The following is a 14,288-nucleotide window of genomic DNA, read 5'->3' on the forward strand; positions in this document are numbered from 1 at the left end:
AACATATGATCAGGTATTAGAAGGATGCAAATACGGAACAGATGAACAAACAAACCAGGATAACAAACTACTAGGAACTATTAGAAGGTATTTTAAGGAGGCAGAGCAAGTACGTTTTTCAAAGTTTAATACAAAAGGCACAAGATAGAAAAAAGCAGCTGCACCAAGATTTCGCCTTGAAGGACCACAGTATTGACTGCAGCTGAGACCCAAGACCAAATTGAGATGTTGAGAGTCTTGAACAAACAAGTAATTGGTATGTCACTCAAACCAAGTATACAGGTGGTAATCATCTCCAAATGATAAATAGTTTTGCCCTTTCTGTGTGTAACCATCCATTTGCCCAAGGTGAGATCATAGTTTGTTTCAGAAAAAATGGCAACCTAAAAGCAAAGTAATATCAGCTTCGAACATGCAAAATAGGATTTTTCAGCATGATAATAGCCTTTGTGATCCAACTCACAGACTTGAGGACTTCAGAATATCAATGTGCAAACCTGGAAGACCTCAGACCACAGAGTTCTCTCAATATGTGGGAAAAATATCCTTTGCATTAAGGCTTAACCAAAAGTTGGAATGGATAGTAGGGAAACAGGCAAGAGCCTGGGGAATTGTAGGAATCAGAAAATAAGGGAAAAGCAGGATGACAGAAAGAGCCAACAGATTTCCCAATTTTCCCTTTCCAAGACTTTAAATCAGGCAGAGTCCCTCTAACCTGGATAGAGAGAAATGCATGAGATAAATGAGAGTAATGGCAGAAAGGCATAAGAATGTCTCCATCCCTCTTGAGAACTCGAACCTGAGCATCTCAAGTTGCCTCTTCATTCGCCTGGAGTGCAACCACATCCAGGCTGGTGGAAAAGCATGCTCAGGCCAAGGGAGACTCTGAGTCCCTTCTGGCATCCTGTGGCAAGTCTGCAAGGTGATTACTAACAGAAGCTGAAAAGTTTAACACAGGAGCTGGGGCTGATGGGAGTCACAAAAGTCTTCTGTGGGGTCTACAATACCAATGGGAGTGGAAATGAGACTGAGTTATCCCAAGCAAGCCAGCTGGGCTCCAACCTAGCCCAGAGAGAAAGAGGGGGGAAACGGAAAAAGACGAACAGTTCAACATCCACAGACCATAGCCACTAATGCCAGCAAGGACAAGAGCAGCCAGGTGAACTAGGGATATCATCCCAGAGACCAGAAGAGGCAAACAACAGCGGACACCAAAATCCTACTCTTGCCCTCTGGCATCAGGAATCTAAGTCACTTCCCCTTCTCCATATACTTGGACCCTGTCTTAGAGTCATAGTTACTACTGCTGTGTAACAGGTCAACCCACAGAAAGCAGTACCAAACGATACCCATTTCTAGACTCTTTGGGTCAGGAATTTGGAAGAGGTATAAGGCAGCATCCCTCTGCTCCACGTTGTCCGCGACTTCAGCAGAGAAGACTTGAAAGCCAGGAGAGACTTGCAGGCTGGGGTTAGAAACATCCTTCAGCCCAGTTGGTGGTTGATATTGGCTGTCTGCTGGGGCCTCAGCTGGGCTGTGGACTGGAACAACTATACAGGTCCTCTCCATGGGCCTGCTTGGACTTTCTCACATCATGGTGACTGGGTTCTGAGAACGACAATGGCACAGAAAGAACCAGGAGGAAGCTACACTGCTTTCGATCACATGGCTTCCAAGGTCACAGAGCATCACTTCTGCTGTAGTCACAGTACACCCAGCTGTAGTCGAGGTGATCAAGACTCAGCCTCTCAGTGGGAAGAGTGTCAAAATTGCATTGTAAGATCATGTAGGATGATCACCCGTGCCGCACCCATTTGAGGAAAATAACAATCTGCCACATGGGGAAAAGTGGGGTGTGCTGGGACTTCTCAAGATTACTGCTAGATTCAATGATTCTGCTAGGAGGACTCACAGGATTCAAAATATAGTTGTATTTGTGGCTATGATTTACTGCAGCAAATGGATACAAAGCAAAATCAGCAAAGGGGAAAGGCGCATGGGCCGAAGTCCAGAGGAAACCAGGTGCAAACTTCCAAGAGTCCTCTCCTGGTAAGTCACACAGGCTGTACTTAATTTCCCCCTGCAAAGAATTGTGAAATGTTGTTTCCTGGGGAAGCTCATTAGAGCCTCAGTGGCCATGGTTTGTCTTGGGGGTTGGTCACAGAGACCTTTGTTGCCTTACAATACCAGGATTCCAGATTCCCACAAGTTCAACATGAAACATATTGTTTGCACAAACGGTTTAGGTGAAATGAGCCTCTCTAATTCTCACTGGGAATCCTAATCCCAAAAGTCAAGTTTCTAGGTGCCAGCCAAGGGCCAACATTGCAAGCAGGCTTTTTAACAGGTAACAGGCTCAGTTCTACTATGTTAGTTCTTTTCTGCAAACAAAGGATGGAAAGCCTCTGAGAAAGTGAGAGTTTTTTAAAGGGAGACTGAACATCTCCTATTGGAACTATATGAATTATGGAATCAGACTAAGGTAAGTGAACTGAAGGGTTAGTGTCTTCCTAACTGGTGGCCCAATAACAGTTAGAGACTTGGCCTCTGCATATATGAGCTGCAGACAGTTGTTGTACTCCCACACCCTAACATACTATTTACTTGTCTGGTCAACATGTATTCAGTGGGACTGGGAAGAAATGTTTAGAAATTGTCTATAGAAGCAGATATGTGAAGCACCACACATTGTTGTTAGCTGGTTCACTGTTCTGGGGCTACACAGACCCAGAGTGTTGACAGTATTTCTTTAAGATAGGATAATCACTACGGGTTTTTCTGAGCCCCTCAGGTAGATGAGATTCACAGGAGAAATCTGTCTGAGGTGCAGAATGGATGGGTATCAGTGCACAATGGCTTACACAGAGCAAGATTGGAAGAGACATTTCACAGGAAGAACTTAAAGGACCTAGCAGGCCAACTGAAGACAAAGAAGCAAAGATGAGCCAGAGCTTCAAGTCTGGATGCCTGGGAGAGTTCTAAAACCACTAAAAGGAATGAGAAAGACATGGAGGTGGGAGAGAGTCGGTTATAGGAGAGAAATGATGAGTCACATTTTAGACATTTTTAATGTGAGATGTTATCAGTACAAAATCTTTGAAAGGTGGTGCTATGGGATAGATGGCCTGGGGAGAGGCTAGTGCCCTATGTACAGTAGTCGTCACTGGCTGGGGAAAAATAACTCTAAGGAACAGTACTGGGGCCACAGATGATACTAGAATACAAACCATGAATTACATAATTATACTGCATCAATTATTCCTGAGGTTGAAAATATTACCATAACTATGTGTCCTTGTTCTTAGGAAATACACACTGAATTATTTGTAAGCAAAGGGGCTCAGTGTCTCCAGCCCACTCTCAAATGGTAAACCACTGGTAACTTTGGTTAAAGATTATGCAGGAGCTAGCTGTGCTATTCTTGCAACTTTCTTGTAGGTCTGAAATTATATGAACTACTTTACCCCCAAAAGGTGATAGTTGAGGAGCCATGGGAGTGGATGAATTCTCTGAGATTGCATAAAATGAAAAGCACAGAGTTCGGGATCCCACGTCTTGTGGACACTCATGGATGGGTCCATTAAAGGCCATGAAGGATAGAAGAGAGGTATGACGGGGGCAATGTCATAGATTCTGAAGCTCGAGGGAGGTGGAGTGCAACGGTAGCCGACAAGTGCCCACTTCCCAAGAAACGTCATAGAGGACAAGACCCGACAAAACACAAACAGTGCTGTTTCAGAGAGACAGAGGAAGTCGAATGAAACATCCTGACAGAAGATGGAAAAAGTGTGTCAGAGAAAGATATGCTGAGGGCAAACAGTCTCTGTACAAACAGAAAGCACCAAAGATGCAGCCAGAGAATCACTATGGGGGAAATCTGCCTTAAGGTTAAGAAAGCTTTCTTCCTTCTCTCTCTCTTCCTTCTTCTTTTAAACAAATCATGGACAGGCACGGTCAGGATGTTACAGGAGGGTCCTCTTGGTGAGCGGGACCCCTCACTTGACCTTCTGTCATTACGAAGGACAAAGAGTATATGGATATACCACCTGTATCAATAAAACGTATCAGCCTATCTTTAAGAGGCAGGTATCCTGTTCTTAGTTCCCTATCCGCTCTCCACCCCGACCCCCATTGCCCCCAAGTGCTATAGTCTTACTCTGAGGACCATTATCTCCCCAGATTTCTTTGGGATAAAATGACTTGACTGTTTCTTAGTCAACTGTGTACTCAGTCCTCACTCAGCTTTGGTGATACTTAAGTCTTATTTGATTTCATCTTATTTCTTTGGAATCTTTTTTTTTTTTATAGTTTTGTTTTTCAAGGTCATTTTCAGTTTTCAGCCTGCTTTCTGGAACATCAGTAACTCTGCCTAATTTAATATTATAGGATAATTTGGAAGCATAGTCTCAATTCCTTCATCTAGATCATCCATAAAAATGCATAATGTGTTATATTTCCCAGCCAAATCAGTCACTGTGAACTAACCTTGTGTCCACCATTACAGATAGCTATTAGCCACCTGGCATTCATACAGCAAAGACCATTCTTCCCTAGCATGCCTGTAAGTATGCTCATTTGGGGTACTTCATTTAGTCTTAAAAAGGTATTTGAGGCAGCAAGCTTATTTATGTGAATGTCACATTGGATGGAGTAAAAGTAAATAAATATACACATTGGGAATTCTAATCCCAAAAGTAGAAATTGTCCATTTTCTCTAAAATGTGAGATTCCGTTTCATTATTTTCAGTATACATAATGTATAAAATTCTTTCGCTGTTATATGCACTTGACTGAAGACCTGTTGTCCCTTAATGAGGTTGTCTTTCATACACATGTGCAGAGTGATGTGGGAGAAAAAGGACAATTTCCATACAACCAAATCTACTTTGTCAACCCTTGGGATCACGGAGGATAGGCATCTCAGACATTCACTTCCTCACTACTTTTTTTTTTTTTTTTAATTTTAGTTATTTATTTGAGAGAGAGAGCATGAGCAGGGAGAAGTCAGAGGGAGAAGCAGACTTCCCGCCCAGCAGGAAGCCGGATGTGGGACTCGATCCTGGGACTCCAGGATCATGACCTGAGCTGAAGGCAGTCACCCAACAGACTGAGCCACCCAGGTGCCCCCCCCTTCCTCACTACTTTAAAAATGATTTCATTTCTATTGGGTATTTTCTTGTCCCAGTGATTACATTGTAGACCTAAGAGTAACTGGCAAATGTAGCAACAACAAACCTGTTACTAGCTGGATATATTTTTTTTATGTATCTAAGAAACATTTGCTATGTCTTCTTATCCCCTAAAATCTTACAAAGGAAAAACATTTGTAACCAGCAGGGGTATTCAACTAAAGGAAAATAGTCATGGAAAGTACAAGGAAGGTTAGGCTGTGGATATAAATATAAATTATCTGTATCATTAATGAGTCAGGTCATCACAAAGAATTTATGGAGATTTATATGAACAATCGCCTCACAAAATAAGCTGACTTTAAATAATAACATACAAACTTTAGTAACGGCCAACATCAAAAAAAAAATAATATAGTATTAAACCTTAGCTACTGACACATTTTTTTCTTTTTTATGCACAAATTTTGATTGGTCCTATCATTTTAATCACAGAAAACTATTTATTTATTTGCTTATTTAAATTTAAAGATTTTATTTATTTGACAGACAGATCACAAGTAGGCAGAGAGGCAGGCAGAGAGAGAGGAGGAAGCAGGCCCACCGCTAAGCAGAGAGCTTAGTACCCTGGGATCAGGACCTGAGCCAAAGGCAGAGACTTTAACCCATTGAGCCACCCAGGTGCCCCGAAAACTATTTAAAAATATCACTTTTTTATTCCTCAGTCTACATTATGTGAGGACACCTGCCATTATTTTATACTTATAATGGTATGGTTAGTTATAAATTTGAGGCCCAGGGTTCTCTTTTTTTTAAGTTTTTCCTTCTTTACAAAAGTCAAATATGTTCATTGAAGAAGTTAAACATACTTAAAAGAAAGAAATTATAACTAAGCTTTTATGATTTGATGCAGAAACAAAAAGACATCATAGTTACTTAGCTCCAGAAGACAATATAAAATAAAAGTAAAGTTTTAGAGAAAATGGTTCTTTCTACTAAAAGGATACAACAACAACAACAAAATACTTAAAGATCTGAGTTTCCTGAGAATTAAGATAACAATTTCTCAACTGTTAGTGATACATGAAATAAGCAGGAGTTAAAATACTCACTTCCCAATTTTCAAGTAGACTCGACTTTAAGTGTTTGCCAAGGTCCTTCATCAAAAAGATTACTTGGTCTCAAATAAATACTATTAGGAAGGGACAGGATCAATGAGAGAGAATCAAATTACCTCAATTATATAAGTAGTGCAATGTGAGAGCCAGAGAGCTCATAAAGATCATTTTGTCTCTATTATAGAGAGTCCGCCAGAGAAACAGAACTAATAAGAGGTAGGTAGATAAATGGAGAGATGGACAGACGGATGGATAGACAGGTAGATAGGTAGATATGAAGGATGTCTACTTAGCTATCCACCCTATCTATCTCCACTGTATCTATCTATAGGTTTGGGACAACAGTAGACCCTTGAGCAACATGTGTTTGAACTGTTTAAGCACATTTATATATAGATTTTTTAAAATAAATACAGTACAGTACTACAAATGTATTTTCTCTTCCTATGATTTTCTTTTTTCTCTAGCTTATTTTATTCTAACAATACAGTATATAATACACATACAAAATGTGTGTTCATCAACTGTTTATGTCATCATTAAGGCTTCTGGTCAACTGTAGGCTATTCGTTAAGTTTTTGGTGAGTCAAAAATTATATGTGGATATTTTTACTGTGGGGGGGCTGCTCAGTGCCCCTAACTCCCACATTCTTCAAGGTTCAACTGTGTGTGTGTGTGTATATATATACCGACACAGAGAGAGATCCTCCCTCCCTTCTTTCCTTCCACTCACCTATTAGCAACTATATAGTCTCCCAAATAAGGCAAATTCTCTTGTATCCCAACCTGGGAAAGGTGTGAAGCTCTGTGGTGCTCTATGAACAAAAGCCAGCAGGTCCTAAAATTGAAATTGGGACCTAGGAAGTGTGATCCCTTAATGCTGGCAGAATTCCGTAAGACACAGAACTGGAAATGTTTTGCCTATAAGGTACAAAATCAAATCTATGTGTATACGTATAAGGTCAGCACACATGTGTAACACACAATGAGATCTTTCAGGCATTATTTTAGACTGAGGAAGGCCACCAAGTAACAAAGGGCTGTTCCTGTGGTTAGCTAACCCTGAGATTGATGCGCGAACCCATCAATCAAAAAATCGTAGGTAGAACCACACGACCCCTTCCCTCTTCTCCAAATTCACCTCCCACCTCTACCTCATTTGCAGAATAATCTAAAACTTTCTCATTTTAGCCAATAGTAAAAGTAGTAAGAAAACCAAGGATATTCAGCAAATGGAAATTATTCTTTTATCAGTAGATACTGAGTTAGAACATTAAGAGGACAAAAAAGAGAAAATTAAACAGTAAATATATTAAGATTCAGGACAAACAGTAAAATAAAAGTCATGAAAACACATCAGAGAACCTGGGACATTACCTAGTTTAAAAAATACACTCCATTCTGGACTAAAAACTTATATATGATTATTCCATGTGGCATATTTAGATGATACAACTTTGCACACTATGATGTTTTTAAGAGAGAAGCAGAGAAAGAAAGGACTCCATACTGGAATGAAATTCTGCAAGATCATGGCAGCATAGAACAGAGCAAAGATACAAAGAGAGGATTCTAAATAGAAGAGGGAACCACAGCTAATTTACTTCAGAGAAGTGATGCTTCCTACAGAATCCCCAACCTATTCTAGATTCACTTTCTGTATTAGCTTTTGGGTGTTTTCAGCAAGACATTCTTTTCTTTCTTTTCTTTTTTAAGGGCCCTGGTAGACATCCCTACCCAGGAAGCAGAAAACTAAAGGCAATTCCAGCCTTTAGGGGTTTTCTTGCATGTAAATGAGCCTAACTGAATGATAAAGGGCTCTTAAAGATTGCTGTCCACCTCTGACTCCTAGCCAAGATGCATTTTGGTCTAGGATAATACTCAAAGTATTTATCAATCAGTACAGTCAGACTGGGCAAGTCTTGGAGGTACATTTGGGGGCTCACAAAAATGTTTTCATTTCTTTTAAAATCAGAATTTTCAAGATGAATCTAGTAACAAAGTGAAGGTAATTAATGCCATTAAATTCTACACTAAACATGGACTGAATAGTAAATTTTATATTACATATATTTTACCATAATAAAAAATGCAGATGTCATTTTGAAAAACTAATTCCATTAAATGGTAGAAACTCAAAGCTAAGCCAGGAAATGTTGTTGGCCATTTAATATTCATAAAAATCTTAGGGCAGTAATTGATGGTAGCTATTATATGAAAGTTTTGCTTAAAATAGGGTACAAGAGTCCACAAGTACTCCCAAGGAAAAAAAAGAGTATTCTATGCTTTAGTTTTGTGTAATAACACCCTTTGGTATGTTGGTAATAATTTCAAGAAGGTTAACAATAACAGAGTCCTATAACTTGGCCATAAAATACAGTAATATAGTCAAAAATGGGCAAGAAGACAAACAGCCTAAGAAATGTATTTCTTTAATAAGCTTTCAAATCAACCCCCTTCCACCAAAAGTGAATAGGATCCAATGTGGATTGTGTTTGTCTTTATACCAATGCAGCTATACAATATATATTGTTTTATTTTTTTAATGGAAGGAGCCCATGATGGCAAAAGTCCTCAGGGTCCGTGAAAGTCATATGTAGTCCTGGGTCTTGGGAGTCCAGAGAGAAGGGGTTGGGGCTACTCAGTTCTGGGGAACTCCAGGTGACAGCAAATTTCCGATCACCACAGAAATATCAGTATTTTTTAACAATGCTATATCTGTACCAGTGCACTGAGCCCCTGTAGTAGGACAGGTGCATCCTGCTGTTGTGGAGAATGATGTTAAAGGGATGCAGCCTCTTTTCATACCACTGTGCCACATGGCAGGGATTCCTCAAGGTTAGTCTGGAATGCATGCCAACTTTATTTATTTATTTATCTATCTATCTATCTATCTATCTATCTATTTATTTATTTATTTTAGACTTTATTTATTTATTTGATAGAGAGGGCCAGAGAGAGCATAAGCCGGGGGTGGGGTGCAGAGGAGAGGGAGAAGCAAACGCCCTGCTCAGCACAAATCCTGACATGGGGCTTAATTCCAGGAACCTGGGATCATGACCTGTGCGGAAGGGAGACAATTAACTGACTGAGCCACCCTGGCGCCCCTCATCCCAACTTTAAAACATAGTTCTCTAGTAAAGACTTCCTCAGCTTTCTGTCTCTGAGTGAAGTAAGATATGGAACATTTGGGGGGTTCAAGCTACCCATACATCTGATAATTCAATAGATAATTCAATAGGCAGCTCTATTTAGGAAAACAAAATGGTACTTCACATGGATAATGACCAACTAGATCTACCCAAATTGCAGCTGCATGACTGGCAGGAGCTATTAACCTCCAAAATGCTCCCAGGGAGGGCTTGGTTGTTTGACTCAGTCTTTGGCATTACCTTTCTTTTCTGCTATCCTGTAGGATGATGTCCAACAGCCAGATTTAGAATCTAGCCAACACACTGGCTTACCATTTTTTCACCCTCTCAAATCAATGGCTTTGGAGCGCCTGTGTGGCTCAGTGGTTAAAGCCTCTGCCTTCAGCTCAGGTCATGATCCCAGGATCCTGGGATCGAGCCCCGCATCGGGCTGTCTGCTCCGCGGAGAGCCTGCTTCCTCCTCTCTCTCTCTCTCTGCCTGCCTCTCTGCCTACTTGTGATCTCTGTCAAAAAAAAAAAAAAAAAATCAATGGCTTTGATTCCATTATCGCAATTCAGTCCCATGCCCATATCCTGGGCTCCATCATTTCTCAGAATTGTTCTACATCTGAAATTCCAATAAATTCCAGTACATCCCTGTGCTCATTACTGCCAATTCTTCCAGCTCATACCGCTTCACTGTGGCTACGCTTGGTTTTCCGGTTTGCCATTCTCATTCCTTTGACCCTTCAACTTCCCCAGTTTGCTGGTCTCTGCCTGAACTAAGTCTTGTTCTTACTCATCCTGAGTGTACTCGGTCAACTCTTCATCATTAAACTCTGCTCACTTGTCCTTTACCTTAAAAGCTTATGTACCCTTTAAACAGCCCGCCTTGGACCAATCATCTAAAGTACGCATTAACTTTTCCTCTATTTTGTTTCTTTGGAAAAGGATGGGGAAGCTTTTAAGAGAAGGTATCTTTTGCTGAAATTGGGGTGAGCCCTAAGTATGCAACTTAAGAAGTGGAGTTCTGAGGAAGTAGCTTGCAATTCTCTTCCATTTCTATCCTTAAAAATGATTTCATAGCTTCCTAATACTCTGTTATTTACTTACTCATGTCTAGAGCTATGGGATAACTTGCACTCACTTTAAAATTCCTGTAATGCTATCCTACTTTATGCAAGTATCAATTTATATTATCATTTAATATAATATAAATATAAATAATATAAAAATTAATAGTTTCAATTCATGCAAAACACTTGAAATGTAAGCCCAAATATTTTAAGATGTCTTCAGGAACTGCATAATTGCAGTCTGTAGCCTGAGAATGATGTGCTGTGTTTATGCTAACTCCACATGGTGAAGTTCTTAGCAAGAAAAAAGTATTCTCTCTTTTTTTGGTCAGTATTTTATGAATCATATATTTGTTTATGTACACAGTAACTTCTATGCCAGAGTTCAGTCACATTCTACTATTATTTAACCATTTGTTGTCATTATAGTTTAATTTTTTTTGTATCCTCTAACAAGGTAGGCATTTATTGAATGGGGGCTCTAGGAGCAGTGCTAAAAAACACGTCTCAATATGAAGTACTTTGGCAAGAAACTTGGAAGTGAATGAACAAAACTCTACATAAGCCAAATAATTGCCATGGTGGGTTGTGCTATTAGTGCAGAAACAAGCAAAACAAGAAATATTAGAAATAATGCTAAAAATTTTAAATGCACGAATATATAACACAATAGCTAACAGTTTATACACCCTGGAAATACATCTCACTTTCTTTATCTTTATGCCAGTGAAGAAATTCATCCTTTAAAATTATGTGGGTTTTTGGGCGCCTGGGTGGCTCATGGTCTCAGGGTCCTGGGATCGAGTCCCGCATCGGGCTCTCTGCTCAGCGGGGAGCCTGCTTCCTTCTCTCTCTCTCTGCCTGCCTCTCTGTCTACTGTGATCTCTCTCTGTCAAATAAATAAATAAAATCTTAAAAAAAAAATTATGTGGGTTTTTAATTATGTGTTTTGCAACTACCTTTTGTTGAGAGATGTAGCCAGATCCCATATATGTAAGGAAATGGACCTAAATTGCATTTTTAAGTATGTTTCCTTATGTTTTTCCTGATTATAAGCAATCATGCTTGTTGCACTAGAAAATTCTAAAATGTGCAAAGATGAAGAACTCACCTAGAATCTCGCCAACCAATGGCCAACTTGACTAGCATTTTGACAGTTTGGGTTTTTTTTACCTGTATATTTTTGCATAGTTTATACATTTACAATATTTACATATTATACCAATACAATAAATTTTATATGCATATGATTTTGCATCTTAATTTTTTTTTTTTACCTTAAATCAAGATTTATCAGGACACTAAGAACCATCTATGGACATTATAAAGGCTACAAAATAACTCATCATGTGATTATAACATACTTAGTAGTACTATTTCTAATACTAAAACATTAGCTACTTTCCAAATTTTGCCATTACAAATAAATCTGTGATGAGTATCCTTGGATATAAATTTTATTCCTAGTTGAATTATTTTTCTCTGAGGAATTTTCTTAGAAGGAAAATTATTAGATCAAATAGTGTCTTGATACATATTGCCAAATTCCCTTCCAGAAAGATTAAAACAATTTACAGTCTTCCTGGCAACAGATGAAAGTACCCATTTCATCCCATCTTCACCCCTTAAATATTATTTTTAAAAATACTGTCAATTTGATTAGCAGAAAAAACTTTTATTGTTTTAATTCACATTTTTTATTATTTGTAAATTTGGATTTTCCCTATATTTATTAGCTACTTTTGCATTTCCTGCTTTGTAAATTGTCTATATATTGTGCTTTGTTCTTTCTGTAGTGTCTTATCAGTTTTCCTGCCTATCTATCTATCTATCTATCTATCTATCTATCTATATATATTCTTTACCTATTAGGCATTAATACATAAGCTATCATACTTGATTTCTTTATAGTTTGAATGCTCTTTTTTGATGAGAAAAAAATTAAGTAAGAAAACAACATAAAATGTAGTGTCATGAATCCTATATTTCCCTAAATTGGTTTTATCATGGTTTTTAAAACTTTTTAATTATTCTCATCTGTTTATCCTTTTAAATAACTCTTATAGTCTTAGAGTTCTAATAGAAAGCAAAATCCATTTTTAATATAATTAAATGTATGAACTTAATTCATAATTAATTTAGTTTTCAAGTTTCCTAAAATGCTTGTTATTCCCTTGTAGTCAAGACTTCTGTCTCGGTTATCTTCGGGTGTACATTTGTTAAAATAAACTTAATGGCTTTAAACAAGAATTTATTATCTTCTTCTTGGAATCTTTCATGGGTTGCAGTCCAAGAGCAGGTAGAGCTGCACCTCAGGCTCAACTAGGCTGGACGTCCAAGATGGCGTCCTCACTCATGAATCAAGCTCATCAGAGCTCCTCTTCATGGCCTCTCCTTCCAGGAGAGTAGCCTTGATTTCTTACATGGGGGCTCAGGGCTCCAAGACTCAGAAGCAGTCTTCTTCAGTCCAGCCTCGATCTAGCATAGTGTCACTGCTGCGGTCTTCCCAAATCAGTTTCCTGGCAGCTCAGATTCAAGGGTGGGGCACTACTCACTTTGTCGTAGGGAAGTGGCTTGTGGAAGGTCCACCCTCCTTGGAGACAAACTACCACATCTTCTTTATTGATCTTTATTTGGTTGAGAATTTTCTTCACAAAAGTATTTAAAATTTGTGTTGCTACAGTAATTTGTGGGTTTTTTTCTTTGATAGTTTCCTAAGCAGTACTGATATGAAGCAAAGATATTATTTTTGATGTACTTATTTTGTATTCAATCACCTTACTAAATGGTCTTATTTCTACTACTAATTACTTCTCAGTTTAATATCTTAGTTCTCCTAAGAAGATAATAAAAGTCTCTGAGAATAAAGATGACTTTATTTCCTCCTCTTTTTCAATAGTTAAATCTCTTACCTATTGTACCAGCCAAGACTTCCATAACAAGACGAAGAGGAAGGAGACTTATTTTGTTTCTGATGTTTAATTTTTTAAGTGTGAGTAAAATGAAGTTATGAACTGGACATATGCTACGAACACACACATCTCCCAAAGCTAAATTACACCACTTACTTTTATGTGTCAATGCAATACAAATGAATTGAAAGGCAGGTTTTTATTCCAGATAAATTGAATTCAGGGGAAAGGACAATAAAACAAGATGAAGAAGAAGATAACTAATACATTTTGGACACTGCAATATTTTCTTCCTGAAATCTATAAACTTCCAAAAATAAATCATAACCATAAAACATTCCATTGACTCCTACAAGTAGCGAATATCTCTAAATAAATACACAGCATCATAAATCTCAGCAATTTGTCCTTTCTTCCCAAGCCTGACTATTCACACTAGATGCGAAGAATCACTGAAAGCACATAAATAAGTAAGTACTAGAATGAGGCTTTCCAGCCATGTCATACTCACGAGTGGCTCATAATCGTACGGTGCAGCATATTCCTCAGCGTATGTTGTCAAGGCATACCTAAGAGGGACAAGTCAGTATCTGAGAAAAGAACAACTCCAAAAAGAAAGATATTCAAAGTGTTTAGCATTATAGACTTCACACAAAATAAAAACATTTTAAGGAAGATTGGCCCCAACAAAAAATTTTAAAACCCTCAACTGTCCCAGACCCTGTTTATAGCATTACCTACCACCACAGGATGCCCTTCCTTCAATCACTTCCCATTCAACACCACTTACTCTCCTCTACTAATGATACTCTACCAGTCCCAAGTCCCTGAGCTCAGGTGCATTCCAAACTTTTGGGATTCCCTTTACCATCTACTTTCTGCCCCTCGAACCTTTGTGACCCTAGACCCCATGTTCTCTGCC

The 14,288-nt window shown here is 38.6% G+C and overlaps 1 protein-coding gene across 8 annotated transcripts in view; it reads right to left on the reverse strand.

The window, feature by feature from the left end:
• The window catches only part of C12H9orf135 (chromosome 12 C9orf135 homolog), a 166,885-nt gene that overhangs the window by 51,885 nt on the left and 100,712 nt on the right, over positions 1 to 14,288 (reverse strand). For 7 of the 8 annotated variants that reach the window (XM_032307507.1, XM_032307509.1, XM_032307512.1 and 4 more), the window contains one exon: positions 13,878 to 13,935. The exons of the other annotated variant lie outside the window; for it this stretch is intronic. In XM_032307507.1, coding sequence (XP_032163398.1) covers positions 13,878 to 13,935 — 58 coding nt within the window. The remainder of the gene's footprint in view (positions 1 to 13,877; positions 13,936 to 14,288) is intronic. 8 annotated transcript variants of the gene reach the window in all.

Source organism: Mustela erminea, chromosome 12 (assembly GCF_009829155.1).
Source record: "Mustela erminea isolate mMusErm1 chromosome 12, mMusErm1.Pri, whole genome shotgun sequence".
NCBI classification, from domain to species: domain Eukaryota; kingdom Metazoa; phylum Chordata; class Mammalia; order Carnivora; family Mustelidae; genus Mustela; species Mustela erminea.